The following is a 15983-nucleotide window of genomic DNA, read 5'->3' as shown; positions in this document are numbered from 1 at the left end:
AGTACATTTATACAATCGGTTATGTCAATCACAGCCGTAGAATCTCGGCAGGAGTTGACTGTCAACGAAATGCATGCGCTTCCATTCACATATAGTATTAGGGAGCTTCAGAATTTAAAGAAGAAATCGACTCTAGAATTTACCAATTTCTTAAGTAAAAGTAAAATATTCCCTGCAGAACAGTGGATAAATTATCAAAATCGGATAAGGAATAAAGAAATAATGACATTCAGAAAATAAAAATTTAATCTTTTATTTTCGGTAAACACTTCTTGATCAGTCGATATGAATATTAAAATTAGCAAGTTGATGATGCCATGTTTTCACAATTTCTTAATTCATCGTTTCATATACAGAAATGACAAAAATGTAATATTTCAGCTGTATGAACATTAAACGTGCCTTAAAACCACCCAACAAAAAAGAACAAAATGTAAACTCTGCGTATGGAAATATGCTTTTACATGTACATGTATTAGCTATAAATAACAAATTCTCTGAATTTCAATTATATCACATACGTGAAAAGATTGTGAGGGCATGACAAGGACTGGTGAAGACATGTTTTCAAAAAAAAAAAATGTAAAATCTTCCTTATTTCTTATCCGATTTTTGTAATTTTCGGAACGTTCTGTAAGCAATTTTAATCTTTCTTTTTGAGCTTGTTAATTTTTGGAGTGGATATTCCTCTTTAAAGACGACGATTGCGTTGGCCGTTCTTCTCTCTTCCCGAGTCGTGTCGCAACGTAGCTTTAGATTTCGCGAAGACGCAGTCTATAAAACGTAAACTGCCGCCACCATTATCATTGCATCAAGTATAGCTCTCTGCGTCGTGAATTTGAGCCGGAGCAAAAATGGCCAACTCCTCGAGAAAACTCAGACGACGCAAGATCGATTTTGCTAAGCGGTCTTGCGCATGCGCAGAAAAGTTTGTTGTTGTTGTTGTTGTTGTTGTTGTTGTTGTTCTTGTTGTTGTTGTTGTTGTTTTTCTGAACGTGCGCGTCGGAAATCTAAAGCTCCCTATTTCCTGAAACGCGGCAGACGGGAGCTATTCGTGATTTCGAATGTACCCCGGCGGGCAGCTAATGATAACTGATTCAATCGATCGGACCACCCCTACTCCCCACGCTACCAGAATACTCTGGCTGGGAATAGTGTTACATAGGAGCTTCCATTGATTTCAGAGTTACCACTGGCTGTAAAGTTAACATATTTTTATGCAACAGGCCTATGATCACCTACATGTCTTGAACCAGTGATTTAACGAAGAAAAAATGGAATAATTCATCCATAAAAACGAGAACATGTTAATATGTACTTGAGGTATATTGTTTAAGATCCAAATAGTTTATAAATGGATTGAGTATCATATTCCATGATGTGATTTCAGTTAAAGGAACGATTGCATGCAAATGCATACTGACTTCTGTTGATTGATATCCTCAACATATGAATATCTAAATAGGTTTACGCTCAATATATTTCAAATAATATTTCTACTATCTTTTTCCAGATTACTTGGATAAGCTAACAATAACAACACAAAAACACTTCCTAACCAAGATTCCGTCTATGCCATCATATTGTCACTAACAAATATAAAGTAACTAAATACTAAAATGATTACGTAACAAAGACAATGGAATGCACCTTTCCTCAGACTGAAAATAACTCGCATGTTTCCTTGTTAATCAATGTGATTAACAAAACACATTGCAGGGAAATATGCTAGCATGCTCAGTCTATAGGAGAAGGCGCAATCCAACGTCTTTTTTTTCCAACCATAATTATTTAAGTTCATTGATTTACAGAGATTGTTCTTAATTATCTCTACCAGTGTCTATGGCATTTTACCAGTGAATAACAGATGATGTCATTGCCAGAATCTTGCTTATGAAGGTGGGGGTTTTTTCGGGGGGGGGGGGCATATCCAAGTAATCAAAAGAAAAATAATTGAAAATTATTATAAGATATAATATGACACGCACTTCTAGATGCGCTTTCGGCTGCATAACCAACACTGTATTATGAATCAATACACAAGTAAACATCTGTATCTTGCATTGAATGTAGTCCCTTTCATGTAACATCTGTATCTTGCATTGAATACAGTCCCTTTCATGTAACTTCTGTATCTTGCATTGAATACATGCTAAGTCCCTTTCATGTAACTTCGGTTCTACTTATTACTTGCGGAGTGATTACGAGATTTGTTTTTAAGAACTTTAAATCTATTTTTTTTTTCTTCGATTTTTTTCTTTGATTTTCTTCTTGCAGTTGACATTTAGAGAGGAGGTAAGGAAAACATAATCTTTCATTTATGAACGAATCGCAATAAGCCAGTTCGGAGTTCCACTCTACGCATGAGCAGAAAAAAGGTCATTCGGACCAACAGGCACGTTGGTTTTTAAAGTCACTGGGATAAGCGTCTGTGATGTATTATTATGTATAATGATTATTCATGTAATCCTTATAAATGCTGCTTGCCAGCACATCCACCTGACAGCAAAAGTGGTATTTGGCAATATCGACAGAAAGAGGTTGTTCTTACATTCAATGTAAGATAATGAAATGGATGCTTTCCCAAGTGTTAATTGACGGATCATTCTGGTCATCTGGTCTATGCGAGTTCATTCTTTGTTTAAGCAGGATTGATGAATACCATAAATGTGTAAATCGTTACGCAAAGCGTATGCATTATGTCGCTCTGAAAACGAGTGAAGAGCCCCTTAACCGACTGAGAAAAAAGAAAGGTCATTCGGACCAATGTGCCCATGAGCTAACTCCGAACTGGCTTATTTTTCATTCCCTCAACTAACTCATCTTAGGGTAATTTATAAGGTTTCACTACATCTTTATGAACTCGGATTGTTTTCTGAATCTACGACTACAGTCAGTTGCTAGTAAGTCTCTCCTAATTGTCTAAACCTCCCCTTTCAATATAAAGCTGCTAATTTCTGTTGAATGTTGATTTAAATTGGAAGCCGATCATTTATCCGTTTATTACTTTGTAATTCAGTGATCAATTTCTTCCAGAAAAACCTCTGTCGATCTCGCTCCTCAGACCACAGAAAGTATGGCCTGTTTTTACTGAGAAACAGGCGAATAAGATACGGCAAATGGTTATCTGGTATATCGTCCTGAAAACAACAAAACCTTTTCCACCTCAACTTCGTTCATATGCTCTACCGCCATTCGGAGTTTGTTGCTGAAGGCGTGGTCGTCCACTGCTCCAGGGCTCACAATCAGAATAGTTTTGAAACTTCTCTCTGTAACTTCCATAATCGCTTCCACGTAGTACATCCCGAGCGGGAGGTCATTGTCTCCGCAGACGATCCTGTGAAAATTGGGTAGTTTTTCTTCCAGATCGGGTTTGAAAACTGTTCTTACCCAGTGCTCGTCGCCGGCGTCGAACATGAGATTGAGGTCGTACTCGTAGTCGTGCCTCGCCCGATCATCTTGTACTCTCTTGTAGCCAACTATCAAGAGCTGGAAGTGAAAAAATTTGTAACGGAGCCACCATCGCTTGCGATAGATTACAAGGCTTCCCGCGATAAAAAGGACTATAGCAATAGGGATGGCAATGAAGAATGTAATGTTAGGTCCACAAACCTGACTCGGATAAAAGGTAAGGATAGTCTTGTTCACAAATTCAGGCATAGATGATTGAGAACATGTAGTGTCATTGGAATGTATTAATGTCACGTTACTTTCCCTAATCCAGGACACGAAATAGCTCAGCTCACAATTACAAATCAAGGGATTGTGTGATATGTCTAAATGTTTTGCAGGAAGAACTGTTCCGTCACGGACAACTGTAACTGCATTTTGTGACAGGTAAAGATATCGAAGAAACGTGTTCTTTGCAAAAAGTCTCTCGTCGATCTCTTTTATATGATTGTTCTTTATAGACAGAACATTTAACAAACGAAGCGGCAACAAATGAACAGGGAGTATCTGATATAAATCATTTCCATCTAAATACAAGATCCTCAGTGACGTCAGGTTTCGAAAGATGTTTGCATTTAAAGCTTGAATCCCACATTTTTGCAATGTTAAGAAGGTAAGTCTCCACTGTCCGTTGAATGTTTCTGGCAGGAGACCATTCAAGTAATTGTCATCGAGGTACAGCTTGTCTAAATCATTTAGTGACGAGAAAACGGAGGCCTTCTTGTACGGATCCCAGAGTCGTGAAGCTTGCAATTGGCATTTCTTAAGGTACAGTCTTTTAAGGTTTACAATACCTCTGAAAAAGTCGCATGTGAGTGCAACCTTCGTGGAAGACAATTTGAGAGTGTCCAGCTGATAAAGATTGCTGAAGGGGGTGTCAAAACTCCCAAGGCTTGCTCCCGGCTGAGATAGATCCAAATATCGAAGTTTATCGTTCGTGTGAAAAACCTGGTTCATCATGGAGACAATCAGATTGTTCGATATGTTAAGAGTGGTGAGGTTAATCAGCCCTTGAAAAGAATACGCCTGCAATCTCGGAAGCTTATGATTGTAAGAAATGTCTAGATATTGCAGCAAAGGCAAATCCCATTTAGTGATTATACCTAGGATTTTGCTTATTTCATTTCTGGAAACCCTCAGGGTGGTAAGGGACTGAATACCATTGAATGAGAGTGGATCGAGCTCTTGGAACTTGTTACTGTCGAGTACAAGCACGCGCAAGTTAGGGAGTATTGTGAACATGTCTGAGCTCACTGTCTTGAGGAAATTCTGTGTCAGATGAAGTTCTTGTAGAGACGTCAATCCAGCAAATGAATTGTTTTCAAGACTCTTAATTTTACACTCCTGAAGGTGAAGCACTTTCAGATGTCGAAACCCTTGGAAGGCAAAAGATGGAATGGACTTTAGGGGATTTCCCAGCAGTCTCAAAAAAGTTGTAGGCGGAATCTCAGAAGAGTAGTTGTCATGGTTACTGAAGGGTACAATGCGGGAGATGTTGTTTACAGACATGTCCAGAAAGTCTAAGGAGGTCATTCCTCGGAATGAAGCAAGGCTAAAGCTCTGGATATGATTCCTTGGTAAGTAGAGTTTTTTTACTCCATTAAGCATCCAAAGAGCCTTATCCCCGATGAATGATATGTTATTGTAGCTGAGCACCAGCTCACCGATTGTGGTCTTTATAACAGGAAGGGATCCATTTTGATCAAAAGAGGAGACCTTGTTATGCTTCAGAGAAAAAGTTGAAATGTTAAGTCCTTCCCACCCTCTTAAGGAGAGAAGCTTTATCCCGTTTTTGTCCATCATAACAACATCCATTGCCTTCGACGTATTCCACATATTTCCGGGGACGGAGTGAAGATTGTTTTTTGTCATGATTAACGTCTTCAATGCCAGATTTTTCGCCAAAACTTCCCCAGGAACCGAAGAGAGAGCATTGTTGGAGAAGGAGAGCTGTACAAGATGCGTCAGTGGAAAGAATGTCCCGGCCTCCAAGCGAGATATGTTATTACCGTCAAGCGTCAGATTCACCAGTCGCGGAACATGCATAAAGGAAGAATTTGTCAAGGAAGTTATGTTGTTGCCTTCCAGATTCAAAGTTGTCACCTCAGCGTCTAGGTTCCTCGGCACAGCGGTGAAGTTTCTCTTTGAACAGTCCGCCACTAGTCCTTCGCTTGTTGCCTTGTAGGCACAGGGTGCGGAATGTGCTCCAGAGTTGGCTAGCTTTCTTTCGGCGAAAGACAGTTGACTCGAAATTACGTCCACTTTGGCCAGGCTGACCACGGAGAAGAGAGCAAACAGCGTGAGCCGCAACATATCTGCATGAGAGCGAACTTGAAGACCGGGAAGCCACTGTCCTTTCGCCAGAATAATCGGTGGGTTCACCTGTTGGGAAGAAGCAATGAAACGGAACATAGTATAGTATACAAGCAGATTCCCGTTATGATTACTATGTTCGTTTATTCTGAAGGTTCGCTATTCCGAAACACGCAACATCCCTATACCTACATGTTCGCTAATCCGAAAACGAAAAGGGTTTGTCAATCCGAAGGTTCGGAATCACAAAATTGAATAAGGTTCGTTGTTCCGAAGGTTCGTAAATCCGGAAGTGAAATCAGATTGAAAGAAAGATATTATTCAGAGGGGTGAAGGGAGACAAACTGAAGAAACTCAAACCTGATATCAGATTCTTTAACTGTTAATGAAAAGAAGGTGCGTAATGACGAATCTTCGGAATTTCGAACTTAATTTCATATGGATTAACAAACCTTTTGAATCGCAATCTTTATTCATTTTCGGAACGAACTCAAGAACTTTCGAAATCACGAACCTCCGACATAGCGAGCTGTGACCCTTTTTACAAATCCATATAATAATATACCATTGGTCTGAGTCAAGTGCCTCAACCTGACTTTTAACATTCGTAAAAAAAAAATAAAAAATACACTTCTCTCCACAAATATACTAGGTATAGTAAGATTATAGATTATAGTTTTATATTACACACATAATACATGGTTTAGTACTCACAACCATGCGCACAAAACACCAGAACTTGGCCATGTGCTTTTGCAATCAACACCGTTAGTGATTTTCAGTTTACCATTATCACATTTATGTCGACATCTACGAAAGGGATTGAATGATGTATAGTTGACACCATTGTCGTAAACGGAAGATGAAGTCTGGATTAGACTTTTCCAATTAATCATGTTATATCTGAGAAATTGTATGTCACGAGGACGAACATTCGTTGTATAATTCAGTTTTAACATGTTTAAGAGCAAATGATGTGTTCATTTGTATATATCGCATTACGTATATGAGGGAAGGGGAGGGGTAGCAGAGTATTATAGCAATGATCGTTCGCTGCAGAAATTTTAAGGAGCAGCTTTTCTATGGGATCAATAATGTAGTTCATCCGGAAAGTTACACTGCACGGCAAAAGGACATTAAAATGCTCAATTACTTTTAGGTATGTACTGATAACAACAGAGGCATGCAATGTGACAGTGCGAAAATGTGGGGCCATTGAAACCTCTGGGAGGGTCTGCATATACACCCTACGATTTATGTAATATACATTGACAACAGTTGCAGACACGTATAGTTATGTTAATCAGTATTCGCTTTGAGCATTATCAATTTTTTATGTATTAAACCATGCAGGCCATCAGTGATTCCTCCACCCCCCCCCCCCCCCCGCACTTACATCTTTGCCTTTTCCCCTTTTAATGAAATTCTGGAGAATAATTTTCTACATAATCTATGTGGTAATTTTGTCACAAATGGGCTTTACGTATTTATGTTCATTGTGACGCCCCCTGCAACGTGAAACATGCCTGGAGGAGAAATGCAACAATTGATTGTATTTTGTGTGTAAGTTATTTTATTGAGTGTTTTTGTAAAACTTGTTTTTCCTTATAGAAAATCTTGTCTTACCAAAATCTGAGTCTTTTGTGTTTTCGTTGGTACTCTGTGTTTCTAAAAATGAAGAAAATGTTGTGAATAGAAGACTTAAACTGATAAGGCCTGCATGGCTCCGAGTGTGAAGTTGAAGGTGATTTTGTCACAGTTTCATTCTCAACCGCATCTATCAATGCTCATTATGGTCAAAGTGAACAAACTGTAGGATTATACGTCATGATCAAAAGGTCCACGGTATCACAAAAGGAAAAAAAATAGAACTAGAGGACAAAGTCCGACTAACTTACAGCGATTAATATTGCCTCATTTCCTCTTTAAGTTACTCTTGCCAGAATGAATATCAAAGTACGAAGGCGACAATGTAGGTGATCTTTGTCTTGCAGACCTCATTCTATCAAAGCAATCACTTCCTTCCCTATCAAAATATATCGGGTCTGTTGCTTGCCTCTTTCGGCATCGCAGATGCCAGGTGAATAAGTGCAGCGATGCTGGATCTGTCATGTCTGATAAAAATTATAATTCATTTGAGCTAGCTGGTGATACCACCATTGACACCGTACAACGTATTTCACGCTGTCTTCCTAATTTACTGACTCGATAATAATGGCAGCGATGGTCTCGCTTTATTACCAAGGATTTTATGTACACTCTTCAGTGTAATAATTGCTCTTCATAGTCACTATAAAAACGTCTTAAGTAGAATTTAGGGCAATAAGATATTAAAATATACAAATCTTCTTGCCTGATCTCGGTCCAGCCAATTATAAAAAAAGATTGATGTACTTGTCTTGATTTGCTTGATTTATTTGATTTACTTGAGTTACTCGATTTGCTTGATTTACTCGATTTATAGGTGTTTAGGTTTGGTCAGACCTGTTTTGCTTTGGTTTGTTTATTTCTCTCTTTCTGTGTTTCAATATGACTTTCAGTGTTTACTATTTCATTTATCTCAGCTTCTTATCTGTTGTTACCCTCATTAAGATTAATAGTTTCCACTCCTTCGTCCCCTCCCCTCCCCCTTAAAGGCATAATTTACCATTTGCAGATGAAACAAAAACCCAGCATTAGTGCTTTAAAATAGTTCTAAAATGTGAGTTAGGGATAGAAACGACCACTGTCAAAATTTGAATCCGTATAATCGATGTTAAGTGTTGTTTAATACACAAAATGTGAACAATAGTTATAATAAAGATGTTTCCAGACTAAACCGTATACAGTTACGGTTTATGAAGAAAAACCCTGATATCTCCTTATATTTTAGGTTTCATTGCAAATATTTTATATGCTAGGATGTTTTATGATATAGCAGACCTACACATATGCATCAAATGGGATATCTTGAACATTTTTGAAATCACTGCTCCCGAAGGTAAACTGGACCTTTAAAAGACATTTAATACAAACATATACACGCATGTTATACAGCCCTATATCATATACATGGTTTGTAAATAGACTAATCATTTACAGTGCACTCCCGTTACAACGAAGTCCTCGGGACCCGCAGTTTTCTTTCGTTATATCGAAATTTTGTTATAGTCGAACAAATAAACAATAAAAATACATAAAGTGGAAAGCGGATGATGCTTCTGCCCGAATTTCTACTTCGTTGTAATAACCGGAATTTCGTGTTCGTTATAACGCGAGTGCATTGTATGTCAAATACAGTTAGATAACAGATGATATTTAAATGCATTACATGCATTAGATATACCTTATGCATCTATGTACATAAACATTTTACCAAAAAAAAAAAATGTATCATGGACGTCGGGTAGGTTACAGAAAATATTGAGACACGTGATAGAATAGGAGGGAAACTGAGAGGAGCAATTTCAAGAGGACCATTGAGAGAAGAATAGGGGAACTCTACATCCTGATTTTTAAAGATATACAACCCTGGTATCGTTGAAAGATTCATCATTTTATGTCTATGGGATTGTTTGTACGCTAAGCAAAATTAATGAACCTGCAGAATTGCAATTTGTTTCATGATTATTAACTAAGAAAAACATTCTTCGCTTGTTTTCTAAAAGTGTGTTTTGTTGCACACATTTGTATTTCATGAGAAAGAGAATTCCAACTGCCAGGACCAGCATGCATGTCGTATGGATCGGTGGACAATTTTAAGGGCTGTTAAAATTTCTTGGATTGTCCGAGTTTACGTTCGTGTAAGAAGATTCTGGTTGGAGAACTATGAAAGGATGAGCCATACAGCAACGTGAACAAAATACTTCATATAGGTTGGGAGGTTTCATGGGAATGTAGAAACTATAAAGGCATACATAAATTTCTGATTCCCGACCCGTAGCCGTAAGATATTATGGTTTAGGAGGAATGAAACCCAAGTATGACACTATATATGTGGATGGACTGAATGCAGAATTATTAGTAAAACACATAAGTTAAGTCCGAGGAAAATCAGACAAGGGAGAATGATTTTACTTTAACATCAACATGTCAGAAACAGGTGGAAGGAATGCCCATATTTTGGAAAAGAGGTTGGATTCTGTTCTCTGCATTTAGACAGTGCACATGTCAAGCATTGCTGAGTTTCATTCCCTGTAACTGACAGGTCATCTTAGTGAACTTCCTGATGTCTTTTTATAACGTTTATTGGGGTCAACTTTGGTATTGCAGCCTGTCCAAAATGTCTGTCTGGAGTTCTATATCCATATCCGGATACACTGCTACGATTACGTGAGTAAGTTCATTGTATTGGAGGGCAGAGGTTCATAAGATGATCAGGATTCAGGTGAACTAGGCCACTAACCTAATCTTCTTTCTGTTTTGTAAAATCATTTGTAATTCAGCTTCGGGCTGCGATGAATGATTTGAGGAAATAAAGATGCCATTTATATCGTTTTTTAGTTTTTTCTAACACAAGACATCAGTGTTGTGTGTCAGCACACAACTGTGCATCTGTACACGAAGTCTGAGATTGTAGAACATAAGAATTTTTAAAAGCATAATTTACCATTTGCAGATGAAACAAAAACCCAGCATAAGTACTTTGAAATAGTTCCAAAATGTGAGTTTGGGATAGAAACAACCATTGTAAAAATTTGAATCCGTATAATCAATGTTAAGTATTGTTAAATACACAAAATGTGAACAATAGTTATTATTTGCCAGAATAAACCGTCTACAGTTATGATTTAATGAGAAAAATACTGATATTTCCCTAGATTTTAGGCTTTATTGCAAAAAGTTTATGGTAGGATGTTTTGTGATATAACAGACCTACACATATGCATCAAAATAATCTTGAACATTTTTTAAACTGTTCCCAAAGATAAACAGGACCTTTAACCGTGCACCAGGAAGGTGTGACGAAACCTCCCTGCTATGAACGGAACGGTTTCGCCGGCAGAAAGCATTGTCTTTCTGCTATGAGGGAATCGTGCATACCACTATTATAGTGTGCTATGAGGCAGAACGTTGCGAAATCCATCCAGGGCTACTCAGTCTGTGAAATGAATTGGTTTTCCCTGGCACTTTTGCCCTCTTTCACTCTTTTCATAAGCGACGTATCCATTCATTTTGAGCTCGAAAGCAAACATTGTGACAAAACGAGAAGAAAGGCGTTGTCGATTTAGGAGGGAGGTGTGTCAAAGTAAGACATATTATTTATAATAGCGTGAATGAAAATCAGTGAAATAGATAATCATGTGATAGTCACTATGAGGAATTGGTATGTGTGCCCTCCTCTATGACATTACTAGTACTTTTCGTTTTTTTATACGGAGGTATAACATTAGGCATCAACGTTAAAGCCTTACTCAAATTTAATTCAAACCAGGCTCCTTTCAAACTGTCGGCATGTAAAATATCTCCAGAAGATGATAGTTTCTCTGGTCATGATCATTTAAGAATGTTAAAGACATCTTCCGGTCATAATGATGATAAAAATATCTAGCCAAATAGTGCATTGCAGTATACTGAGTAGCGGATCCAGGAGGGGGCGCACCGGGCTCCCCCTTATGTTATTCTTTTTTAATAAAATAAATTAAAAGAAAAGACTTAGAAGAGGTGCGGGCGTTTATATTTCCCCCTTTTTTTTATTATTATTTGCTCCCTTCCTCCCCCAGCCCCCCCCCCCCCCCCATTCCGGAATTCCTGGATCCGTCCCTGGTACTCGTGGTCATTAGAATGATAATCTTGATGATAATGATAGTGTAATGATAATAATAATAAGAAGAAGAAGAAGAAGAAGAAGGAAGAGGAGGAGACAACCAGAAGAGAAGAAGAAGAAGAAGATGAAGGGGAAAAACAGATGATGAAGAGATGATGATGAGAGATTGCAACGACAGTTACAGTTATAACGTAATTATAATGGGTACTGCGGCGGATCCAGAGGGGGGGCGCAACCGGCACACGCCCCATCCCCCCATTATTTTTTCTTAAAAACAAAAGAAATAAAAAGAAAAAAATGAAATGAAGCTCCGACGTGGCACCAGAAATATCATTTGCGCCCCCCCCCCCCCCCCTTGCAGAATTCCTGGATTCGCCCCTGTGGTATATAGGTCTGTGGTGATTCTATCTTCCGTAATGGTAACCGGGCTCGTCATTCATACAGAACGGTATATGTGGAATACATCAAGTGCAGCGACATTCAAATAACATTTTAGGTGCCCTTGATGTGCATGTCTATATGGAAACCACTACGATTAAAATATGAGTATAGGCTATCTAGAGCAAGGTCTTTTCCTTTTGCTTTGCGGAGAACATCAATATGACAAAGAGTAACTATAGTTCATTGAATACATTAGATTGCATTTGCGGTATAAACTGTGGCTTGTAGCCTGAGAGTTCTCTAACGTGGAAAGCGGAACCTCGGGGCCTGGGACATTATGATGGTTGCAACCCCACCTGAAGAGACAAACACACAAACATACACACAAACCAAGCACACACACACACACACATATCTATAAAGATAGAATAGCCTGCGTTCAGTAATTGAAAACTGAATAGGGCCTACACACCCTCAATAACACAGTGGATTTCACCCACAGTTGCCCCTGAACCCCATGACCACGAGCAGTATACGATGGGACCCTGAACCTCCCCCCCCCCCCCCCCCCTTCCTCCCAGCCCGCATACATCTTAAAAATGTTACGGGGCCCAAAATTTGAATTACAAACGTTTTGTCAAAAATACTAAGCAGAACCCTATTTGGTTCATTTGACCGTGTCCAGTGAAATAAACTGATCCATTATGAGAATAATTTCGATGAGATAAGGTTGCCAAAATGATGCATAATGACTATAGAGCCTATAGGGATTACAAACAGATTAAGAAAGTCTATGCTCACCTCTGAAACTCTTTTGCTCCTATAAATCGCTGAGCACTAATTCGCTTGTGACGTGACTCGGGAAAACAGTTTGAGATGTGATCAGGTTGAATATATATTTCGCTTGAATTCGGCCCTGTTTGAATCCGCACGAAGTCCACACAAACGTGCTTGCAGTCAGGCGCCGCCAACTTGTATAGACAAGCCTGTATTCACATCGCATTCATTGGCCCTGGTCCAGGCGCGTTTGTCTCGGCGCTCGTTGTGAACTGTGCTCCGTTCGCGTTCGGGCTCAGTGGTTGCATTTATTATTTAGTCTCATTCAGTCTTTTGTGTTTGTGTGAATGTGTGTGCTTTCCCCACGTTAGATGTCATCTCGTTATTATTTTTTTTTTTTGAGGCCTATACTGAAGAGTTCACAAACGGATGGATTGAGCTGCCGTTGGTCATGTAGGCGTTATGTGACGAGCCGAAGGATACATGTTTACATAATGACATCATTAAGTGACATTTATGAGTCTTCGCCCAGTAGGCCCTACTTTTTGATTGTGGGTGCTGAACTGCTTGGGCGAATCTATAAAGGAGAAGCCTTTTCCACTTGTCGTTGATGACTATTTTGTTTTCTACATCATTTTCTAAGAGTTTGAAGTACTTTTCCAGACTAAAAAACAAAAGCTCATAAAGCTCATCTCATTATGATGGGAGGCTGATTGCTTTGGCAACTTCAGTGTATTTATTATTTTGATTCTTTCGTATTCTTCTCCAATCCAAACTACAAATCGCAAAAGAAACTTCACATCAAAATTCATAAATTGCTCCCCCGCTCTTAGTGTTAAAAGCAATCAAGAGTATAAAAAAAAATCAGATATCTATAATCATAATTACTACAGCCCTGTGCCTATAGGTTTGCAAGGAGTGTTGTACTATTTAATGAATACTTGATTCTGATTGCCTTCGATTATTTATAATATTACTAAAATGTTCCATAGTACCCAAACTGCCCCATAGTAGTTTTACCATGAAAATCGCCGCTTTTGGTTCGCAGTTGCGGTACATATAATGTGTAGTACGCCAAGATATATATTTTTTATACCTGTTTGTGATTAATCTTCGTAGACAAACTAACTTGTTGAAATGAAAACAATAAAGAATTTGAAATGTATACACGAAAGATACGACGTCCTTGTACAAAGTATATCAACTTATTTCACTCTACTCCTGAAAATTTCTCGGCTCAAAGTCATCTCAGACTGAGGTCCTGTATAGGAAAGACTACGGTTTTATCACCAGTTCGAGACTTCCCTTGTTAGTTTTTGTGCTGCAAAACGGTTGGTTTCCATAGCGCGAGATATGACCATTGTCCGATGCGACTGTCACGCAAAATCAATGACACTCACAGACAATTTGTTCAAAACTAGTATGTGAATTGGTTTGTGGTCAGCCAAGTAAATTACATCTATGATTTGGTACTTTAGATAATGGTCCGAAAAGCAGTCAACATCATGTATGATATCCCATGCGCTCTCAACATCATCAATGGTCGGTTTCGATTTTGATATGTAGTACGCTTGTCGACGACTGTATCTTTCAGCTAAAAAGTGCCTGGCAGCCAAATGGTTACCAGTACATGAATAGAATGTTGTGTTTTGCCGTATTCAAATCATTATGTATGTATATAGGCCTATTCCAAGGCATGTGACAGCATGTACCGTGCTGAATCTTTAAAGGTGCTAATCACGCTGAAAATCTCCTCATATCAATACGTTATGATAAAATCCAGTGTAGGCCTAAAGGCCTACTTTTCATCGACGCCTATCCAACTTAGAAAAAATACTATTCTAGACATACATGAACGATTCAAAATGTCTGTTATGTCTATACTTTTGTAAGTAAATTTCCTCGTCTTTACATCTTTTTGAAGTTTCCTATCTCCTGAAGGGGATTTGCTCATACTTGCAAGTTCTACAAAGGAAGAATAACGCTTGAACACTGAAAAGGAAATGAGAATCGACACTTAATTGAACTTCATCTATCAGTATTGAAAAGTGAGTGTGCCTGACCTTCACATTGATAAAAGTTGAGTAAGAATTGATTCCCTCGTCAAACACAGCTTATTCGCAGTGAGATTCTGAAATTCTGAAATTCTGAAATTCTAAAATTAATTCATTCATTCATTCAGTTCAGTTCAGTTCAGTTCATTTTTCAGTTCATTTCACATCGGGCTGCATGAATGGCAATAGGTTATTTTGCGAGTAATTATAATAACGAAGTAAACGTCTAAGAATGGTCCAGTCTACTCACAGAGAAATCACACGTGATCCAGGAATTCCCTACAAAATTAAGGGGGGCGCACGCACCCCCCCCCCATTTTTTCTTTTTATTTCTTTTGTTTCAAAAAAGATAAAGGGGGGTGCGTCTGGTGCGGTCCTCCCTGGATCCGCCACTGCGTGTGACCCTGGACAACAAATTTAGGGCGTCATAATAACCTGCCTTTTGGCATCTCATGTCTGTTATACATTGATATGGGCTGACGACATTGGCTGTATTCCCCTCGCTAGCATTTCGATCCCTGTCACATGTTAGACAGTTAAATATTAATTTGATTTGCAACCTCTGATAGAAAACAGATTTGATAATTATTAGTCAGTTACACAGGGGAATGAGAATTAAGGGGGGGGGGAGACAGAGCATAGAGGTCGTTAAGGCCGTTATAGCTGTTAGCGATTAAAGATATTAAATTTATGCCATTAATGTGTTATACACACAATGAGTGACATTAACAGTTGTTATCATTACATGTAAACATACGCAGATCAGTTCTGAAGTGGATGATCAACCTGTGAACACTCGAACAGCTTATTGCACTGCAGTTCAAGTGGCACGTGACTGCAATAAACACCAGTTCATGGGGTGGGTGTGCTCTCGTGGCGTTTCGCAACGTCAGTAAATTTCAAATGAATGAAGAAAAGCAGTTCGCTCATGCCCATGGGAGCAGGTGCTTTCATGTAAGTACACGTACACGTATGAGTACAGCATCTTTCATGGGGTTCGATCATGTAAAAAGGACTGCCCCACCACATTTCGTCTATTTTCTCGTGTCTTCCACGTGGCCTGTCAATGGCAGTCCATCGAGTTGAGTTCAGTCTTTGACATAGGAGGGAAAGTACTATCAGGTTCCACCTCCCATGGTACTATCACCCTCATGTCGCCGTCGATTATGGGATCCAGCTTAAGTTTAGGTGTTCCATTTGGTTTATTGCCACTTTGGTCTACTATCAGATAGTCTACATCCCTGCTCATTTTAATGTGAACC

At 38.8% G+C, this 15983-nt stretch overlaps 1 protein-coding gene across 1 annotated transcript; it reads right to left on the bottom strand.

The window, feature by feature from the left end:
- Positions 1 to 2838: 2838 nt before the first annotated feature.
- LOC140238526 (uncharacterized) lies at positions 2839 to 5670 on the bottom strand (the record flags this gene model as incomplete). Its single annotated transcript, XM_072318429.1, is given in 2 exon segments — positions 2839 to 3147; positions 3149 to 5670. Coding segments are annotated over 2 exon segments (2697 nt in total), but the record flags the coding sequence as incomplete, so codon positions are not given.
- Between the last annotated feature and the right edge of the window lie 10313 nt (positions 5671 to 15983).

The sequence above is a fragment of the Diadema setosum genome, chromosome 15, assembly GCF_964275005.1.
Source record: "Diadema setosum chromosome 15, eeDiaSeto1, whole genome shotgun sequence".
Taxonomy (NCBI): domain Eukaryota; kingdom Metazoa; phylum Echinodermata; class Echinoidea; order Diadematoida; family Diadematidae; genus Diadema; species Diadema setosum.
This window is presented reverse-complemented; position numbering and strand designations above follow the sequence as displayed.